Source organism: Coturnix japonica, chromosome Z (genome assembly GCF_001577835.2).
Source record: "Coturnix japonica isolate 7356 chromosome Z, Coturnix japonica 2.1, whole genome shotgun sequence".
Taxonomy (NCBI): Eukaryota; Metazoa; Chordata; class Aves; order Galliformes; family Phasianidae; genus Coturnix; species Coturnix japonica.
In genome coordinates, this window is record NC_029547.1 from 22,879,557 (window position 1) to 22,901,769 (window position 22,213).

The following is a 22,213-nucleotide window of genomic DNA, read 5'->3' on the forward strand; positions in this document are numbered from 1 at the left end:
AAGTTACAGGACATTTAGGAGTTGGTAAATTCTGTGGAAAAAACATCAACACTGGACTCACTATGACAGAATCACAAAATGGTTGATGTTAGAAGTGACCTTTGGAGATGATACAGTCAGCCCCTGCTTGAGCAGGGACATCTACAGCAGGTTAATCAGTACCATGCTCCAACTGTTCTGAGGATTTCCTGATCTTGAAACACAAAGTTGAAGAACAGCTGTCATAGACAAGAATATGACTCTGAAAATTCAGTCACTGATGAAGGAGAAAATCTTCCCTGAAGCAAGAGTTACTCCTCTTCAGTCTCATAAGGGACTTACACGACATACCTATGGGTGTAGTCTGACCACAGACACCTTCTATTTTTTTTCGTGTTAATAGCATAAAACACACTAGCAACTGAAGTATGATACCATATTTATCAATGTTAAAGTACTGGATACTCTCTATCTATGCTAGCATCTTGCTTAGTAATTTATTATCTTGGCTGATTCAGCTCCTGAAAACACTCTCTCAAATTTCAAAGACTTCCCCAAGACCTATGTAGGAAATTTCCTAATAATGTTTAAGAAGACCCAAAACCACTGTGATATATCCCCGTCTTCAAATACAAAAACATATTAGACTCTGCTATCCTTCCATTCTTGCTAGGCACACAGACAACACAAACAAAACACTAGTTCAAACAGAAGATAAAGAATCTTGCTGATGCTTTGAATGTCACAGGGCCACCTGATCTAATTCAAACTAAAAAAGATAAAGGAAGCATTCTAAAGCCAAGAGGTGAAACAACAGAAATCAGAAAAAAAGTATTAATAGCAAGACATGGAGAAAAAAATAAAATCCCATACAATCCAACATATTAATGACATGTTTACACAAGAACCAGATGTGCCAAAAACAGATCTTAAAGTAAACCTGAATTGAACTGCCTGAATTTACTCATTTGTAGAGGCTACACAGAATGCATTACACAGCATGTACTAGGGTCCATAGGAATAAACCAATAGCAAACTGCAAGTGATTTCTGACTGCACTTTACTAAAATAAAGTCTTTGGGATGAAGACTCTGACATTCTCTCTGAATGACTCTGATATGTGACCATTAAAATGTTTAGCAAGTTAATTACTGGTGCAATTATGATCGTAACTGGATTTATCAGACTATCTGATAACATCTCCAGTCACATTTTACCACTATGGAGCAAATTTATTCCGGTTTCATAGCAGTCTCAGAGAAGTATGATGCTTCTACAGTACTGTGGAAACTTTATAGGATACTAAGAGCAGAATCTATGCTAAGACTTTGAAAATACATGCACCAATCAATTTTCAGATGTATTACCACAAATCTTCCTAAGAAGATAATTGAGTTCTCAACAACTACAGAGAACAACGAATCAGCAAAATGACTGCAGGATTCAGCTCCCTGTTTCTTTAAAGGTAAAGGAAAAAAAAAAAAATCAAACAAGTGAAAAACAGAAGTGTAATTAAAGAGTTAGTATTTCAAAAACTCACCTTCAGACTTCAACTTCGTAAGAACAAATATCAGGTAGTTGTTGAAATCCGGATACTGATTAAGTTGTTCTAGTTTCTGAAGTGAGAAACTGTTAAGGAATAGCCAGATCTTACGCATGCAGTATTTTAACTTCCTGGATAAAATTATTAAACTTCTGAACATTTCAAACAATTGTACATATAAGTTTAAAACACTCAGAGTAAAAACAAACTGAAAACAGAGTTTGCAGTCCTCATACTGTAGGAATGCCTTTCAGTTGTGAAATCTGGAAAAAAAACACAACATAAATATTCAAAGACAGAAAGAGAAATTAACAGAACCCTTAAAAAGCTTGTAAGAACACTAAAAATGCTGCTCCTGTACAGTTTTTTATTTCAGTGTTTACACTCAGAAGCTGACACAATCTCACAACACATCTTTGTTTTTCTCTTGTTGTAAATAAAAGCACTCCAGCATCAAAGTACAAAAGCAATTTATGATTTTGATAGCAAGCATTAGTTTAATTGTAAGTGGGCAGATATTTGCATACGGAACTTATCTACTGTTTCTTTAACAAGTACTACAGAACAATTGCTCTGCATACATATCCATTTTGTAGAGTGCTGGCTCTCTGAATGAGCTTCTTACTAGCAGTACCAACCTCTCCCACTATGTCCTTGTGGAAACTGAAGGAAGAACCATTAATTTTTTGAAGGACTGTTAAGGTATGCAGTTGTCTTTCTGACATTTACTATATCATCTGCTGCTGTTTGGCTGGAACAGCCATCTGGCATTCTCTTTATAACTTGTTCTCATACCCTGGTATTAACTGGTATTCTGCTGAACAACAGTATTTTGAGCCATAAGCATGCAGCACCATCCTCAAGTCATACTGATGATATCTACATGGGTTAAACAAGACATTTAGCAAAAAAAATTCAGAGAAGAGTATTTACTTCACATACACTGACTTTGCTAGCTGTTTAGCTGAATTGCTAAAAATTAAAATCTTAACCACATGTTTTTGCTAGGATACAGTGGCCCATTAAGTTCCTTCTAGTTCTAAAGAGTCTGTTTCCTTCCAATGACCAACTAGTTCACTTAGTCCCAATCACAAACTTAAATTCATTTCTAGATATTTAAGCCACATACATCAAGCAATGGCCAGAGAAGCTCGTCTGACTGAAGAGTAAAGCACACTTACCATAGATAGCCAATTAAAAACAGTATGGCCATCTCACATGGCCCCTAAGAAGTATAAAAAACAAACCCAAAGATTGTTTTATATAGCTTCCATGCCAAAAAGCTCTTTAAGAAGCAAAAATGTAGGATATCATATCTCATAATTTATTTTCCCCTCTACTCCAAGCTTTAGAAACATGACCACCAAAACAGAATGTCAAACAGTACCAATAGCAATGAATTACAGCAGCTAAAATATAAAGCAGCAGCAGACAAACAGAAAGAACTGGAAAAGGAGAATTAAACAGGAATTTAACTAATCAGTCAATGAACCAAGTAAGAGCTAAAAGGCCATATTTTCCCCAACAACTTCTTCACCTACGTTTTTCCTTTCTTCCCCTCCAAAAGGCAATTAATTTTTCATCTGAAAAACATCTGAAAGCCTTCCTGATTTCTAACTTTATTAACAAAGGGTTTTGGTTAACCTATGCTCCCTACTTCACTACAATCAGGTTCTAATCACATAAATGTGTCAAAACTGTGTCAGAAAGTACAAGACAGCACGCTGACAATCTTATATTAAGGACTGAAAGTGCTTTAAATTTGAAACCACTGATCTATCATTCTGCTTGGACATGCTGCTAAGTAGCATCCTATAATACAAGAAACCATCCCAGAGGTTTGTAAAAACAATTGGAAAGGAGATTTACTTGAAGTTACACTTCACTGTCTGTGAATAAGACATCAAACTTTCTCCTATGTGGACACGGAACACTATGACATAGTGTGCCACTTCTCTAACTTCCACAGGCCAGCATAGGAGCAGCTCTCTGAAATCTCAGGTATCTGACCACAGCAGGGAGTTACCGCTGTCATTTAAGAATTTCAAACATCAGTTAAAAGCATTTTTACTTAACCAAGTTCTGCTCATCATTCAGACAGACAGCATCCATTATGTTGCCCATCCTGCACCTACACTGCTATTTTTCAAAATATAAAGCAGATACTATTATTTTTTTTACTTTTTTTTTTTTTTTAAGTAAAGCTGTAAACAATCATTTTGCACTAAAACTACCGTTGCTACAAACAATTACATGCCTGAAATGCTAAAGAAGAATGCCTGTTTAAGGCATTATTCAGCCACATTGTGAAGGATTTTCCAGAGGCAGCAAAAGCATCTCAAAAATCTATAACACAGATCGAAGAATACGATGATAAAGATGAAAAATAACTTTACTGTTTAGATATTAACAGAAACTGTCCTACATTTGACTGCATCTGTTAGCAAAGCCTATAGGTTGAGTAAATTTGGCCTTAAGATAGACTTGTTTTTTAAAATAACCCTATATACACTTTTTCTTACCTACATCAATGAATTCTGATGCTGTCTGCAAAGACGTTGAAGCACATGCCTTAAGCAAAAAGGAATCACGATACTGAACTCATATCCTTCAAAGAATGCCAGGAGGACTCCGTGGTTTTCCAAAGCACTTACACCACCAACTCAGGGAGCAGGAAACAACAGATATTTTTCAAGGGCTATGTTTCTATTAGTCTTAACTTAAATTTTCTTCTCTCTTTCATCGTTTCCAGAATCAGGAGACTTGACGGGCAGGAAAATGAATCAGAAACAAATCCCACCACAAACAACTAACGTAAAAAACGCTGCAAATTGGCCCCCCCCAAAAAAAGACACAGGCAGCAGATCACCCCTTCTCGCCAATTTCACAGTCTAACAACGCCAACTCAGGCTCCCAGGAAGGCAGGAACGACCCCACCCGCAGCAAAGTGCGCAGTGTCAGAGGCCGCCGAGAGCACGCCGCCGGCGGTTCCAGCAGGGCCCTCCCGCCCCCAGCGCCGTCTTTCGCCTCGAGCCCCGGCGGGGGATGGGCTCGGGAGGCGCTGAAGCCCGCAGGCAGCCCCGGGTAGGAGGCGTCGCGGCCTGCCCGCGGGCAGCGGCCCCGGCGGATCTTGGCGGGATCCGCCGCAGCGAAGGCCGCACGCCCGCCTCGGCGCGGCCAGGCGCTGGCAGCGGCCCAGCGCGGGGTAACCCAGTAAAGCGGCAGACGCCGAAGCGGCCGCGCCAGAGCGAGGGCTTTAAAAAGAAAAAACGGCCTTTGGCTTCGGGATCGCAACAGGTGCCCGGGCCCGCAGCGGGGCACGGCGGCCCTACGGCCCCGCAGGCCGTGCCGGAGGTTCAAACGCCGCGCCACGGCCGCCCGCTCCGGCGGAGGCTCGGCCCACCGCAACGCGGCGGTCCCCGGGCAGGCCCGGCTGTGGCCTCGTCCCGTCCCTTCCGTCCGCCTCGCAGGCCGCGCTCCCCGCCCGGCTTCCCCGGCGCCCGCCCGAGCCGCGGCGACCGTCCCGCTCGGCTCTGCCCTGCCCGCCCCGCCCGGCGCAGGCCCCGGCTAAGGATACTTGTTGCACGGCTCTCTGCGTGGTGGTGTCCGGGGACTGCGATTCCTTCAGCAGCTGCAGGATCTGCTGGAGCCCCTGCTCGTCGGGCTTCCACTCGTACTCCATCTTGGCTGCCTGGAAAACAGCAGACAACAGGCGGCCGCCGTGAGCGGCGCAGCGGGGCCAGGCCGCGGGAGGGAGGGGAGGGGAGGAGAAGAAAGCAGAGGAGAGGAAGGGTGGGAGGGAGAGAGGGAGGATGGCCGGACGGACGAGAACGGAAGGGGGACGTGGTGCGGAGCGCTAACCGCCCTCGCGGCCGCCAACCACCCCGCCAGCCCCGAGCCCCAGCGCGGCCCCGCACCGGGCGGGCAGACGGCACCGACCTGCTCCCTTCGCCACCCGCCGAGAGACTGAGTCACGACCAATTTGTAATCTTGCCAGAGCCTCCGCGCGTCTTCTGGGTCCTAGTGCCGGGCTCGCCTCCGCCCGTCCGGGCTGCCTCGGGCCCGCCGGCGCCGCCGTCAGCCTTCCCCGTGCGCGTCCCACGCCGCCAGGAGCCTGCCGGCGACAAAACACGGCCCGCCTCAGTCCCGGCCGGCACTGCGTCGGGGCCCCAAGCCCGGCACGAGGGGGAGGGGACGAGGCAGAGCGCCGGCAGCCTCGTGGCTCGCGGGATAGCGGCGCCCGGCCCCTCGGCACAGCTGCGGCTGGCGGCCGCCCACGGAGGAACGAGAAGCGAGGCGAGAAAGCGGAGCCGGCAGCGAGGGACGGGGTACCTGCCCGCCATCTGCGTGCTGCTACATGGCTTGGTTTCACGCCGGCTGCATTCGCAGTTCGACGTGCAAAGAGGGAGTAGGGCCAACTAGGCGGGAAGGGCTGAGGGCGACAAGAAAGAAACCCTTTTGAATATAAAATATATTTTATCTTTAGCGTCAAAATGTATCAGAGGAGATCTGAGGTCAAAATTAGCAATTTATATATGTTTTAACATAATGCATACTTACATTTCGCTATTTATATCGGCTATACATATGCTAATGGCCAAAATACAAACACACGCGACTTAAATGTGGTCTAAGATATGAAAAACAGTTCCTCAGAGTGTACCATCTTATTTTCAGGCACCATGTTTGTAAGCATCCTGCTTGTCTAACAGAAAACTAGAAACGGAAACTCTGGTTTAGCACAACACTGGGTATGAGCGCTGCAGGCACACAGCACAGAGGCACAGAGAATGGAATATTTCTGATTGCTGCATATCTCAGGTAATTTGCTGTGTGAGACTCTTTGTCTTGCCACCCCAAAGCTTTCATTAAAACAGTATTTACATCACAATCAAATGTCCGATTTCAGGTGCTGTATCCTGGACTAACTTTCTTCCTATTACAGCCAGCCACCACCCTTGCAGGAGCCAAAAGTAGCACCCACAGCACTGCCTGTATCAAAATAGCAAAGCAGGCTGTCATAGGTGTACTTATAGTACCTACACATCTGGATAATGAGGACAGTATTTAATCAATCATGAATGTATGCACATTGGAAAAAGAATCAGGAAAAGCTAAACAGCAGAAAAATATGCAGCATTGCACGCAAGAGTACAAAGCCATTGCAAAGCACAAAATTCTAAATTTTAAAACAGCAGCAAGAAAGAAACTGAACTTGTTTCTTAGTATCTTCTATTTAAGAAATTGCCACATTTACCACAGGGCTGTTAGGGAGACCAATTGCTAAAGCAGTGCACCTCTTGGGAGCTTATCAGACTGAGATGCCTACAAGTTGGAGATACTACATGGGAGAGTAAAGGCTTGCCACCAGTTACAAGGAATTTATTGGAGATTTTTGTAAGCTGTGAGAATTCCCACTAGTTTTCTTCTGGCACAGAAAAGTGTCAAGCAAAGACTCAGGCCATTAAAAGCTCTGCTTGTGGTTCACAACATATATGCAGCAGAGCACACCATAGTGATGCCTACACAGCTGGAGCAAAAGAAAGGTGAGGTCCAACAAACCAACAAAATGCTTATTTCAGTCTCATTCCCCTAACTGCTGCTTTACCAGGAAGGTTTCAGAAGCTTGATTATCTTTGAAACATTTGGCTTGCTGTCAAATTTGGGTGAAATTGATTAGAGCTTCGAAAGTTGCTGTTCAGAATGTATGACATAAGGATTACATCTTTCTAATTTGATCAGGAAACCCAAATGCACTAGACAAAAATCAGATTACACATGAGAAACAAGGGAAGAGACTAGAAAGGAAGGCTGAGAGACAGAACAGGAAAAACCAAGAAGAGAAGCAGGCTGTGGGTCTGTAACTAAGAAAAACTGACATAGGAACATGACCAGAATTAATTCCATGTCTTTCTGCAGTAGAAAAGAGACAAAAACCTAAAGATCAAACTAGAAATGGGAGCTGCTGTGATTAGGGGGGGACATCTGAAAGCTTTATATGGTTGCCCTCAGGGGTACGTTCCTCCTTAGGTCTCATAGAGGATCTTTTGCCACTGGGAACTATTCAGCTAATATAGGTACCAAAGCAAGGACCTAATCTTGCTGGATACCTTCTTTCCTTGATCATCACCTTGAAGTTATTCTTACCCATTTCTAATCATTTCAGTTCTGTGAGGAAGCAGGCAAGAAGAAAATAATTTAACTGAGTGAAAAAAAAACAACCCACTGATTGAAAGCAAATAATATTTTTGAAAAAGTGAGAAAATTGCTTCTTTCCATATAATTTTTCAGCTTTTTTTTCCTAGGACTTTCTTCCTTCTCTCACGTACAAAGAAATTTAGAATCAGTGTTAAAACTTAGTTGCAGGAATGAAAGTTACCCATCAAAACATATGATGGCCTACTTCATCCCACTCAAACAGCAGAATGTACCAGAAATAAACTTGAAACACTACATCTACATACATTAACAAGACAGAAGCTCACCAAAGGCAGAAGACTGGCACAAATACTGAAGCTAAAATTTGATTTATATGTTATCCAAGCTTCAGATGCACTCTAGACAGAATCCAGTGGTATCAAAACCAAACTGTATTATTACAAAAATAACATATCTAAACAAAACAAAACAGCTTCAAAATACAACCACAAAACTGAGTTAGTCTGATCTTTCTTTCTTGATAATATTTGTCCTGTTATATCAGTCTGTGGGATTGAGGCTGGGCAGGGGTGCATCTGGCTGGGGTGTGGGAGCCATTGCAGGTTGCTTCTCGCTTCCTACTGGAGCAGGTGTCCTGTGGTCATGAACTTTGTACATCTGCCTTTTAATCTTCTTTCCTCCACATATGCAGACTGTGCCAAGCCAGTTTTGTGACAGAATTTGGTGACCCAGGTGGGACACTGCTGACTGGTCAGCTCTGACGACTTCCAGGACGAACTGGGCTTTGAACTGGGTGAATTCACCTGTTTTCAGCCTCTCACTGGAAATGCTTAAGCCAGTCATAAAGGACTGAGTTGACAGTGTGTGAAAACTGTAAATCCACACAAACACTGCACAGTGGCAGTGTGTTAAAAACTGTGAGTGCCCACAAATCCTGCACTGGAAATGAGAAAGGTGTTTCTATAGTGTAAGTTTTGGGAAATTAGAATAAAATCAGTGCACCTTTAAGAAAAAGGTAGTGGCATTAATTTTGTAGAAGAACAGAGACAAGACAGCAGTCCAAGATGACTGAACAACGAGGCCAGAACTAGAATCAGGTTGGAATTAATAGACATGGGCAGGGGTGGATATGCTTAGGACATGCAGAAATGTACTAGGGACTGTAACAGAGGCAGCAGGATAAAGAGCGCTAAATTGGACAAAGTTAACAGATTGTCATCAAGAGCCAGAGGAACACCCCTCGGCTTTTCTAACGAGGTTGGAGAAACAGCTGCAAATGACTGTGGGAATAGAACCTAAGCAGAACAAAGTATACCCTCATTACTTGTTGATCAACAGACAGTCTACTATCAGTAGATAATTACTTTTCTTTAATGAGAATTAGGACCTGTGAATTTATTACAGTTGGATGTACTGCGTAAACTGTGAGCAGGATTGGTATGTATCCCTGAAGGTATAACTGAAAAACTTCTAATAGGCTCAAAAATAACCATCAGGTTATAGGCTACGAGAAAATAAACAAAATCCCCCAGGAGTTGAAAGACATACTGACATCTTTGTGGGTATGGTGTTCAAAATGTGAGGAACTATTAAAGCCAGCAACCCCAGATACACTGGAAATGAAAGGAAAGCAGGGAAATCACTCTTCTTAAAGGAATACCCACTGTCATATAGGAGATTAAGGGGAGAATGTGGGCAATGACTGAGTTCTTGAAGATGGGAATTTTCACTCCTTCTAACACACCAGTATTACCTCTAAAGAAGACAAATCTTGGCCCAGAGAGAAATACCTAGAAGTCATTAACAACTGGGGAGTAACATCTCTCTCAGCAGTCCGTGATCCATAATGAGAAAAAATTGATAATGACAGCTGTAAGATATTTATCTGTAATTGATTCCTTGCACTTCTTTTAGTATTTCAGTACAAGAGGATTTTCAACATGTATTTGCTATTATTTCAGAGAAGCAAAAGATGACATTTACCAGCATTTGTGAGATCACCTCCAGTATTTTCAAAGATCTTAGACTGGTAGTGTGTTGAATTACTAAATAATTATGTGCACTCAATATGCTCATGATTTGCTAATTGCCGGTTCAAGTCACAGGTAAAACAAACATGTAAAAATATAAAGGCTTTACTGTGCCCTACTGCTGAAAAAGACCACTGAGCTTTCCCAGCTAAATAACACTTTTATAAAGACAAAGTGAAACATATAGGATATGCGTTATCTGAAAAAGGCAGGAAAATACCTAATTAGTGAATGAATATCATTCAGGATATGCTTCAACCTGTAACAAAGGAACAGTTTAGAGCATTTTTAGGAGCTGTAGTATTTTGCAAGCTCCAGATACCAGCCTTTGGGGAAACAGCTGCAGTATTGGTGGCTTCCTCAAAAACAGACACTAAAGAGCCACTGAAATGGCCTTTAGGCATGGGAGAAAACATTTGTAATGTTGAAAGTCTTGGTGACAGCACCCACATTTGAGATTCCAAACTATGGTAAACCATTCCATTTACTTATCTGTGAAAGGAGAAGAGTAGCTCTGGGGTCTTTGCACAAACTTGGGGAGGACAGAAGCACCCAGCTGCTTACTGTTCAGACCTCAAGTTACAAAAAGGAGAAAGAGATGTATTAGAATCATAGCCTCAGAAGCACTGATGGTAGAAAAAACATCAGAAGACTGTATTAGGACATCCACTGACTGTAAATACCCCATATAATGTTGAACTGAGTTAACTAAATGAATTATCACAGGTTTTGACTCTTCAGAATCTAAAGTACCTATTTCTGTTGTTGCTGAGAAGAGAAGATCCTCTGGAGAAGATGCAGTGCCTTCACCACGGCTGCCTTGTTACCATTACCAGATGAAGGAGAATTACATCATGACTGCAGAGAGGCCACACAAAATCAACAAAAGATAAAAGCAGACCTTACAAGTAAAGAATCATAAAATTGTTGGTTTGGAAATGGACCAATGGAATGGTTGGAAAGGGCCTTAAAGATCATCCATGTCAAAACTCTTGCCATGTACACAGACACATTCCACAAGATCAAGCCGCTCAAAGCTCCATCCAACTTGGCATTGAACACTTTCAGGGATGAGGTATCCACAGCTTCTCTTGGTGACCTGCTCCAGCGCCTCACCACTTGAGTAAAGACTTTCTTCTGAATGTCTAACCTAAATTACTTCCTGTTCTACCACTACACTTCTTGATAAAGCCTGTCTCTTGTCTGCCAGCTCCAGACTTGACTTCTTCTGTAGATGGAACATCTTGGATCAGGAAAGAAGGTGAGTAAAACGCTGTGACTCAGAATTAGGTACTAATAGCAGTCTATTGCTATTAAATCAAGTACTCAAGCAGCTGAGCGGATAGGCCTGACAGAGCCAGCAGGGAAGCCTAAGGAACAAAAGTTAACATCTCTTTGGACCTGAAATACACTTTTGATATCTGCTATGCTACAGGAAACTTGCAGAAACAAAGATATTTTGTGACCTCTAGACCCACAGCAGCACCTTGACAGCAAATGTACAACAGATCAAGAATTTGTTTTCCAAGAAGGGGCAGGCCTGGATAGCTACAAGAAATGGGAGGACGGCAGGGAAAGGGCTAACTGCTCTGCCCTGCTCAGCAAGGAAAGTGCTATCAGTTATAGAAATTGGGCACTGACTGCTTTGTTTCTATCAGAGGTGCAAACTCAGGCCCAAGCACTTTCATGGGACACACACTCACACAACAAAACACCTGCAGTATTGCTTTGAGAAAAATTCAGCCCTGCAGAAGAGCAAGGTGTGCAGGAGCACAGACAGGGCTGGAGCCTGCCCAGGGCTGCAACTGCCCCATGCTGGGAGCTCTGCTGTGCATGGTGCAGGGGAGACGGTCTGTGGGGTTGGGATCAGGTGTGTGAACCACATCCGACTGGGGTGTAGGAGCCACTGCAGGTTGCCGTGGGGCTCTGCCTCCTATTTCCTGATGGAGCAGCAGTTCTGTGGTCACAGCTGAACTTCAGAAAAAAACTTTGCACATTCGCCTTTGGGTCTTGTTCCCTCTGTCTACAAAATGTCTTGAGTCACTTTTGTGACATATCTCATTCAAAATCCAGGACTTAAAGAGTACTTGCTCCAAATGCAGGCTTCAGCTCATGTTTTTTTCCAAACTCCTCTGAAGTTTCCTTACCATCACATCACAGAGTACTTAGCACTAGGTCTTTTAATCTTGTAGAGTCTTCCACAGCATAATGAACAGATATTAGTGGGAAATCTAATCGGAAATGATTTCCTAACCAGTATTCTGTAGAATAATTGACAGTTAATGCTTCAGGTACAAAAACAGGCAGTGCAAATAGGAAATCTTTAACAGATACCTCTGCCACCCTTCCAGCATTCTCAGCACACTGAAAAGAGAGATAGGTGACTCTGATATGAATCCCTGCTAACACCCAGCCAAAATGATCTGAACTAGTAGGAAGGTATCACATCCCTCAAATACCTTAGCCACCAAGCTGTACCTTTGGGAACTGCAATTTATTGCTGCTAGCAGTTTGAAAACTGATTTCAAATATTCTCTAATAAAAACTACTACATTGTCCTAATTTCATATTATTTTTGACAGCTTCAGCCACTTTAGCACTTACAGAATCTTTCCCTGTCTTTAATTTTACTACATTAGAAATCCTGTGTTGTCATATTTTTTCCCCTTTTAGAGAGAGAATTCTAATAAGCTACATTTCTTCTTGTCACAAAGTACAGGCACTGCTATCTGTAAAGATGATATTTAATAATGGGAATCAATCATCTAATCCACTGCTACAATCTAGGCTTCTAAGTTTCCACATAGACAGCTTATAGTGTCTCTCTGTATCTCTATTTATAGAAGATTTGTATGCACAAAGGAAATGAATGATATTCCATAATAGCCCCACATATAAAACCCTCCTATTTCAGTCTAAGAGTGATGTGGATTAAGCTAAGCAGAAAAAACCTCTCATAATACAGAATAAAAGTGTCTATACAGAAGAGCTCATGTCAAATAACTATCATTACATTACTTTGCAATATCTTCTGCCTGGAGACACGTCTTAAGCTTTCACTAAAAAAAAAAAAAAAAAAAACCTACAAAAAAAACCCACACTGGTAGTTCTCAAATCAAATGTGCCAAAGGAGAACCCATTCTAAAGCATTCCTTGCAGCCTGAATTCAGCCACGTGATAAGACTAGTATTTATCATGCAGTAGTTTACTTGAACAGTTTATAGAAGATCGCTTGACCCTGTGTAGGTCCAGAGATTACTGAGGAGACAGACAGTAAGAAAGACTTGAAAGGACTTTCCTGTCCGCTACTGAAATGTCTTGGAAGTTAATTTTCTTAAACAGAAACATGAAGAAACTAGAAAAATATTTTAAGATGGGATCTCAAACTGATTTATATTCATGGACAAGTATGCAACAATGCAACACTAATTACTTCCACTGTACAAAATGGAATTATGACTATTCTCCAAAAGATGGCATTAAGCTCCTACATGCAGGAGTAATACTCTTTCTAGAAACTAGGGACATAAGAAACGTGTTTTTTTCATGGATTCTTCAATGCCAGAAGATGACAGAAAACTAAGACAGATCCTGTAGGAAATCCACCTAGAAAACTAAGAAAAATCCAACACATGCCAAGATAGAATTGTAAGCCTTGGGCTCAAGTGGAAAAAAAAAAAAGGTAGAATGTACTGAACTAAGAACCTCCTTCTTTTGTTGATCTGTGACTATCTCAAAAAAAATAACTGTGTTTTATAGGAAAATTTCTTGTATCTGTAAGAAGAACTTTGTTCACATTATTCAAACTGTAAAATACACAGATATTCAGGTATTTCAAATTTGGGCACAGTTATTTTACCTGCATTCTTACTGCCATTTACTCCCTACAGCTGGTAGGCCTAGAGTACAGTAAGACGCTGAAGAAGGTAATTAGAATTATGTTAGCTTCCCATCCTCTTGAGACAATCTCAGCTATAATTGGTTTTGTCTTATATTGCATGTCATACTAGAAATTGTGTACGTGTGCAATTAATCTCATAATACAACAGTTTGTAATGAAGAAAACTGAAATTTCCTTGAACACCGGACATTTCAGTACTGGAGGCAAATAAATGTCTAATGTGATTTGCTCTCTGTGGAATATGACCTTGGGCTTCATCTGACAGTACCTACCTTTATGGTAATGAAGCTACTCAGGCAGTCTGCTGGACTGCTGCTTTCACGAATTATGGAGCAGGCTCAAGTTTTGGCATTACTGTCACAATTCTGTGGATTTTTTTCCCCAAAGATGATGAACAATATTTTTACAGATAATATCTGTAAAAGCCTGCACTGTGGAATCCTATTGAATGGATAAAAACAGTGTGTATGGTCATAGAATCATAGGACAACTTGGGTTGGAAGGGATCGTTAGGATCACCTAGTTCCAACCCTCCTGGTGTGGGCAGGAACACATTCCCCTACACCAGGTTGCTCAAAGCCCCATCCTAGCTGGTCTTGAATGGTTCCAAGGAGGAGGAATCCACAGCCCCTCTGGGCAACCTGTTCCAGTGTCTCATCACCTTCACAGTAAGGAATTTCTTCCTGATCTAAATCTACCCTCTTCCAGTTGAAAACCACTTCCCCTTGTCCAGTTGCTACATGCCTTTATAAAAAGTCCCTCCCCAGCTTTCCCATGGGCCCCTTTCAGATACTAGAAGGCCACTATAAGGTCTTCTGGGAGCCTTCTCTCCAAGCTGAAAAGCCCCAGCTCTCTCAGTCTGTCCTCACAGGGGAAGTGCTCCAGCCATCTGATTATCTTCATGGGCCTCATCTGGACCCACTCCAATAGCTTTATGTCCTTCTTGTTTTGAGGGCTCCAGAACTGGATGAAGCACTCCAGGAGGGGGTTGCATGAGTGCACCTGTTGGTCACGCTTCTCTTGATGCAGCCCAGGATATAATCTGCCTTCTCGGCTGCAAGCACACATTGCTGGCTCACTGTGAGTCTTTCATCACATACACCACCAAATCCTTCTCTTTGAGGCTCTCAAGCCATTCTCCACCCAACCCGTATGTGTGCAGAGGACTGCCACAATGCAGGTGCAGGACCCTGCACTTGGATGTTAGCCTGACAGTTTGTAATTCCACCCTTCAGACAAAAGGTATGTTGTTTTTTTTTTTAATGGATATCTATGACAATTGTTAATGTATTCATCAAGCACGGAAGGGTAGAGGAATACACCTTCCATATAAGCAAAGGGGTCACTGCTGTGCATATAAATGACTGGCAACAGCACACATGAACATTTCAAGTTTTTTAGATTAATTTTTTAGTCTTAGAAACATCAACATACAACACCAGCTCACATTCAAGTAAGAACTGAAAATAAGTCTATTCAGGATGGTTCAGTTACATATCATATGGCATCATCAGCTGCAGAGACAGAAATCTATTAGGTTTTCGTCAACTTGGAAATAATTAAAAATGCTTCAAATTCTACTTTGATATGATGAGCAATGAGGGATGTGGCTTAGTGGGCACAGGCAATGGGTTGATGGTTGGACTAGATGATCTTAAAGGAATTTTCCAACCTCAATAATTCTATGATACACAACTCTTATCATTAATTAAAAACTCCAACTGATTGAATAAGTGGTAGGCATAGCAAAAAACTGCAAATTCTCTTGATTTGAAATGCCTTTGATCAACTAGTCTCTTGGAGAAAGGGTACATTTAGAGGTATTGTCTCTTCAATTATGCTACCATTTCATTTCTGTAGCTAGAGATACCAAACAGAGAATGATTATGTTGCTATTGTTTTCCCTCACTGTAAGCATACATACTATGTAATAAACCAGTAGCACTTAACTCTTAATCCTAATAGTCACAAAAATCTTAAGCTGACTAAACAGCTGTTTGAGAAAACCATCACCTCCTGAATTTGTGACAGATGATGTTATATCTATCAGCTGAAGCACACAATAAAAGAAGACCCATCTGTTTCTATCCCCCTTCTCACCCTCCCCTGCAGAACATGAGCTTCTTTCTCCAAATTTCACCATACTACAGATTTCCTGCATTAACCTCTTTAATTGACTAACATGAAAGGGATTTTTGAAAGTGTGGAAAACGAACAATAACTAAGAATGAGGAGGTCAAAGTGGAAGGCTCTGCCCTGCAAAACAAGCCCCACTCATTACTGTAACAGACAAGATCTATTTCAAGGGGGTAATGGAATGAGAGACTTCATGGTACATTGTTCCTTTAAGGCTGGTACAGCTATGACAGATAGGGCCTTTGTGGGAGGTCCTGTGACCTAACCATGTGGCAGACATCTCTCTCTTTTCAAAAAGGAAGTACTCTCCCGCTCAGACAGCAGTGAAAAAGCACTCCACAGCAAATCCTAAGGACAGCAGACCACAGTATGGCAACCTGCCATGTTTGGGGAAGTTCTTGAATCTGAAAACAGTGAACTCCTTCATGGAAAAAAAAAAAAAAAAAAAAAAAAAGAAAGAAGAAGTCATTCATTATTTTTAAAACAAGCAAACTTAATGACCCAACTATGTTACTCTCTGTTTTTAAGCTACATTTGTACCACAATGAAACAGAACACATCTGTATTCTAACTACCATTAATATATACTTTTAATTAATGAGGAAATCTTAATGCAAAAAATACATCAATCATAGATCCATCATCAGTTTAGCCAAAATAGTTTAAGTATTTCTGCACACCTTAAGAGTTGCTAATATTCTTCAGTAGAAACATCTTTAGCACTACTTACATAAAAATATAAAGACTAAATATCTAATCAAACACTAAACGAATACATAAGAGACCTGTTTGCTAGTAGAAGGAATTCATACAGACAGTATATTCGTACATTTTTATGCTTAATGAGAGAAAAAAAATTGAGAAAAATAAAAAACTACAAATGTAATACAAGGTAAAAATGAAATGCACAAAATTAAGGTTTTCAGTGTTCTGATTTAAATATTTATTTTACAATATTTAAATCAGACTACTGTCTTCCAACAGTGTGCACTAGCACCAGCCCTGAGGTATGTCTAGAAGAAGTGAGAAGTCCTGTCCAGCCAAAATTCAGGCTGGGAATTCTGGAATTTAGTAAAGCTTAGGAATTCAAGTAAGGGGGTTGAGGCAAAAATGTTTTCAGAGCACAAGGATACAGTTAGCCAGAAATCAGTTTTATTTTTACTTCCCATTACTGAATTCATCCAGAATGCAGTATATATTGAGTATAATAAACACAACTCCTCCTTCCCTTTGTTCCCCATTTTTTCCATACTTTATGTTTACTAAAACATTCTCACACAGATTGTAGATCAAAACATACAATTGCATGTAAAACTACAACTATTAAACAATGATAGTAGCATCATGATGGTGCTTTGGAGATATCTGCACTACTGACAATACCACAGAGTAAACCAGCATCACTAGATTTTACTAGAAGGCTACAATATTTTGTTCCCTGGAAGACTGATATTTACTTACTGTACTTAATCATGTTCTGTTAATCACTTACTGTGGCAATTTATCTCAGGTTCCTAAGACACAAGGAAAAGAAAATATTTAAGCTTCTATTAGTACCTGTGTGACTCCAGAAAGCTGGTATCTGTCCCACACAGAGACAAACAGGAGTCACGTATGAACTTGCAGGCACAGAAATGCCCAAAACAGAAATTCAATCTTTTGCCTGTGAGTCTCAGTAGTTGTCTGACCTTTTCTAGCCTCTGAAGTCAGATAAATATACTGAAATTCTATCCTCCTGGAAAAGAACGAGCAAATAATTACTGATCTGGAATGAAGTTCGTTCCAAAATACGACAAAGTCACACATGTGAACATAAGCAAGGAGAATTAGCTAATCCAATTATACAAGTAAACAAAAGGAATGATGCCCTAACCAGTTTAATAAAAGATGTGAAACTCTAAGGGCAAGTAATAAAAATCACTTAGCTCATCTCTCAGTGGTACCTAAAAAACAATAAATATCTGCAGACATTTGTTAAGGCCCAAATGAAGGAGAGGGTAAAAAATGGACCACCACCATCACTAAATTCCTCCTATTTTCCTTACTCTGAATATCAGCGTTTTAAGATGGCAAATAAACTAACAGCTGAATCTAGTTCAACTTCATATAAAAAGCAGTTGTATCTAAGCACTTCAATATTAACTCAGCAGGAATTATGGAAGGTAGATATGAAAGGATCACACATTTAGAAATTAAAACACTATTAGAATTTAGTTTATAAGAATCTCATTTAGAAATTCCAATCAGAACAATACAGCTCACCAGGTATAGTGATCAAACAAGGAAAACAGCATAGCAATGGAGACTATATTTCAGTGAATAAACACACAGTTTATCTCTAATACATTTCAACAGGAGAATCCTTCAGCTTTTCCCATTCAAGTACATTCAGTCACATTCTAAATGCTCTCGGCTGTGACACCTGAAGACAAAATTTAAGACAAGCCTTATACATTCAGTTAAACTGTGCATTCAAATTGTTGTATCTCAAAGCCAACAGACGTCACAGACAAAAGCATGTGTAATTCTTCCACGCAGATCTTCATGGCCCTTTTCAGCAACAGGTGTTAAGAGATCACTGAATAAACATGGTAAACAAACAGCCTTACGCTGTCTAGTTAAAAAATAAAAAAGCACAAATACAGGAAGTAGTAAAATCCATAAATAATGTGCATATTATACATGTATGTACATATGAATATATGCTTAATTCTTTATGTACATTTTTTACTTTATTCTCTCATTTTTACTCTTGTTTTGTTTTTTAAAAAGAGCATTGTCATGACTGTATCTGTAAGACTGTAAGCCTTCAAGGCAATAAAGAACCAGTATAACAGATATTACAAGCAAGACTGAAATGCAAGTAATGTATCTAAGCATTAACTTATACATTGAAGTGGCTAAATTACTGTTTCTACCCACATAGAAGTATGTGTGTGAATTACCTTAGGGGAAGAAGAAAGCCCCAACAAGAAAAGGATGGATATAAAAAAAATCTACTTAGTCTCCTTAACAAACATTTTCATAGAATCACAGAACCACAGATTGGACCTTAAGAATCATCTAGTTTCAACCCCTCTGCTGTGGGAAAGGTTTTATCTCATTTTGCTCCAAAAGCAGCATTCTCATGGCAAGAACAGAGAAATATTAGAAACAGTAAAAAATTAGCACATTACTCAGTCAATTTGGGAAAGTCGGGCTTTCAGAGTTGGAAGACGTAAAAAATAATAATAATAATTGGATGAGGAATTTCATTCTTACTTCAGTTGTTATCAATATTCAGGCATTTAATTTTAAAATTCACTTGGGAAAGTTCAGAATAGTATTTGGAGAAGATCCCAGCTGTAATTAGCTATTAGCCTAAATAGCTACAATATGTAAACAAATTCCCTTGTAACGTGACTACTAATGGGACCAAAGCAAAACAAGAATTTTGAGGTTTCAAAGATGCTTTTTCTTTCTCAGAAGTACAGGAAATTTATCTACTTGGACAGTCATGATTTCACAGAATCACAGAATTGTAGGGGTTGGAAGGGACCTCTAGAGATCATCCCATTACCCCTAGTCCTGTCCCCACGCACTACTGAAAAGAGACCAGCCTCGCCACTATGGCCCCCACACTCCAGGTATTTATAAACCTGGATCAAATCCTCTCTCAGCCTTCTTTTCTCAAGGCTAAACAGACCCAGTTCACTTAGCCTCTCCTCATAGGGAAAATATAAAAGAATGTTATTTACCTTAAATGCACTGGTCATTTAATAGCATCAAGGCCTATTTTAATGCATTTTTCAATTAAAAAATAGCTTCAATACCTCCACAGAACAGGTTTGCCAGTATCCCATCTATAATCTTTTTCTTAATAACAGTGTAATCAACAGACAAAATATAAAGACTATCAAGAGCTGAAAACACAGGCAGTTTAAGTTGACTACAGACAATGGAATGAATTATCACCTCCAATCTATGAAATAGTTCTTATATACTAACAAGATGCAGAATTGGGCCTTTTTTCTTCCCCACCTTCTCCTGCTGGTGATACTAATGGTCATCACCTCAATGATAAACTTACTTAAAAGCAGCACTTTTTCTTCTCTGGTGCCCTTAATAAAATATTAATAATAATAATACGAAAGGCATTACAAGATACCGTCCGCCCTTTCTCAAATTCTACACAGAAATTCCCCTCTGGTGCAATGTTTACTGATACTGTGTGTCTGTCTCAAAGCTCTCATTGTCCTTGTAACTGTCCAATACAGATCACTTGTGTTCTCTTTTGTAACTCAGTTGCAAGTCATAAGCAGAAAAGACTGAGTTCCTCCATTTACCTAACATGTTGGAGCCTTCATTCATACATGGACCTACCATGGACTACCACTATATTTTAAAAATTGAATGCATTCAGTTGAAATATATGTATATATATATTTGGGGGGTGTTTCCTGCTAATCTTTTACTTAAAAATAAATAAATAAATAAATAAAAATGTATTTCAGATTACTAACTCAGGAAAGTGGAGTTCAGTGCCTTACATGCATATGAAAAGAAGAGCATAATATGAACAACTACTACATAATACTGGCTTTCTCTAATATATACTTCCCTGAAGCACAGGCAAGATAGCCTCATTTGACTAAAAAGGATACATTTGCTTGCCTTCACTTACGTCTTTCACCTAGTTAGACTTAAGTAATTTAATCTATACACTACTGCCACAACAGCATTGTGAGTTATTAACATCATATCCATCACATCATCCCCTGGAAAATGCAAGAATTAGATTACAACGGAGACACTACAGTACATATGACATACCCCAATACATTTCCTCTGATTTTGAGATATATCTGTAATCTCCACAGGAGATGCTCTAACAGATGTTCCACAGTTCTAAAGCCCACTCTATAGCCTCTTTTACAGAATTTCTTCTGACACAATTTCAATCACGGATATCAAATTCCTCTCTGCTGGGTAATACTAAACAGAACGCCTCATCTTTTTTACTTAGCACCTTATCACAAATCTGTTTTAACATTTCCTTATTGTTTCTGCTACTTCAATTACCACTGATAAAAGAATTAAGAAAACTATATGAAAAAGATACATTTTTTTCCCCTACACATATGATTTTATATTAGAACTAAATGCTTTCAATTACCATTTGACAGTTACAAAAACAGCAACTCTGATTATCTGAAACTTACAGGCCAACTTTTACAGTTTCAAAGATCATCTAAGACCATCAAACTATCATACCCACTACACAACACCCCTTGGTGCCACATCTCCACTCATGAACATGCTCATGAACACTTCCAGGGATGGTGACTCCACTACTTCCATGGGCAGCCTGCTTCAAGCCTTGACCACTCCTTCAGAGAAGAAATCTTCTCTAATATCCAACCTGAATCCCCCAGTGCAACGTAAGGCCAATACGTCTCACCACAAGCTACCTGGGAAAAGAGACCCACCCTGTCACAATCTTCTATAAGGCAGATGCAGAGAACAGTAACGTCTTCCATGAGCCTTCTTTTCCAAATCAAACAAACCCAGTTCCCACAGACAGACCCCATAAGACTTGTGCTCCAGCCTCCTCACCAGCTTCATGGCCCCTCTCTGGACATACTCCAGGGCCTCAATGTCTTTCTTGTAATGAGAGGCCCCAAACTGAAAATACTACTCAAGCTGCAGTCTCACCAGATAAAAAAAAAATAATAATCAAATTTACTAAAGTTTAACTGACTGAAATACAGATATTTATGTAGATCTTAGTACTTTCATTTCTGTGGTTTAAAAAGCAGGTCAGTGGCTTTTAGCCTCAGATGGAAATTTGAGTCTTGTCCCATTGCATTTGTCTGCTGCTGACTTTCCTTGTTTCTCTAAAAGTGGCCATGCTGAAGTACACTCACCACTCATGCCTACTTTTTGTTTAGTGTTAAGCAGAGCTGCAGTTCCTGCCTCTCAGTGCTCTCACAGAGGCTGAAGAGTCGTTGTACCCTGGGTCCTGTGATGGTTATGTAGAGGCAACTAGGGATTGTTATGGCCAGCACCCACATCCAATAGCCATGAGCAAACCTGCTGCCTGCAAGATGGCACCTCCAATTCAGATTACAGGAAGAATACCAAGACATGGCAAAGCTGGAAGAGCAAGATAAATGATGTAACAAGCACAGATGGAATGTTTGGTTCCACTTTGTGTTGCTGGAAGTGAAGATTTACAATTTGGGTGTGTGCTGAAGAAAGGAAGTAGCTGAAGTTTAAAGTTAGCATAAACATCTGCATGTTCATGAACGGAAGGGGGAGGTAAGCATAAGCAGCGGACTGCAATCCTAGCTTGGAATACAGGAATACATAGTAGGAACACTCTGGCTTTGCATGGTTAGAAAACCACATGATACTGGGCGACAGAAGTTACTGCTGCTGCTGATATACCCTTTAAGTAGGCTTGGAAAACCCCGGTGTGTGCTA

At 40.6% G+C, this 22,213-nt stretch overlaps 1 protein-coding gene across 3 annotated transcripts in view; it reads right to left on the reverse strand.

Moving 5' to 3' along the window:
- The window catches only part of TNPO1 (transportin 1), a 69,820-nt gene that overhangs the window by 44,800 nt on the left and 2,807 nt on the right, over positions 1 to 22,213 (reverse strand). For all 3 annotated transcript variants that reach the window (XR_001551969.2, XM_015848836.2, XM_032441398.1), the window contains exons 2-4: positions 5,462 to 5,636; positions 5,100 to 5,213; positions 1,520 to 1,595 (exon numbers count right to left, since the gene is read on the reverse strand). Coding sequence is in view for 2 of the 3 variants with exons in the window: in XM_015848836.2 (XP_015704322.1) it covers positions 1,520 to 1,595; positions 5,100 to 5,204 (181 nt within the window). In the remaining variant the exon portion in view is untranslated. The remainder of the gene's footprint in view (positions 1 to 1,519; positions 1,596 to 5,099; positions 5,214 to 5,461; positions 5,637 to 22,213) is intronic.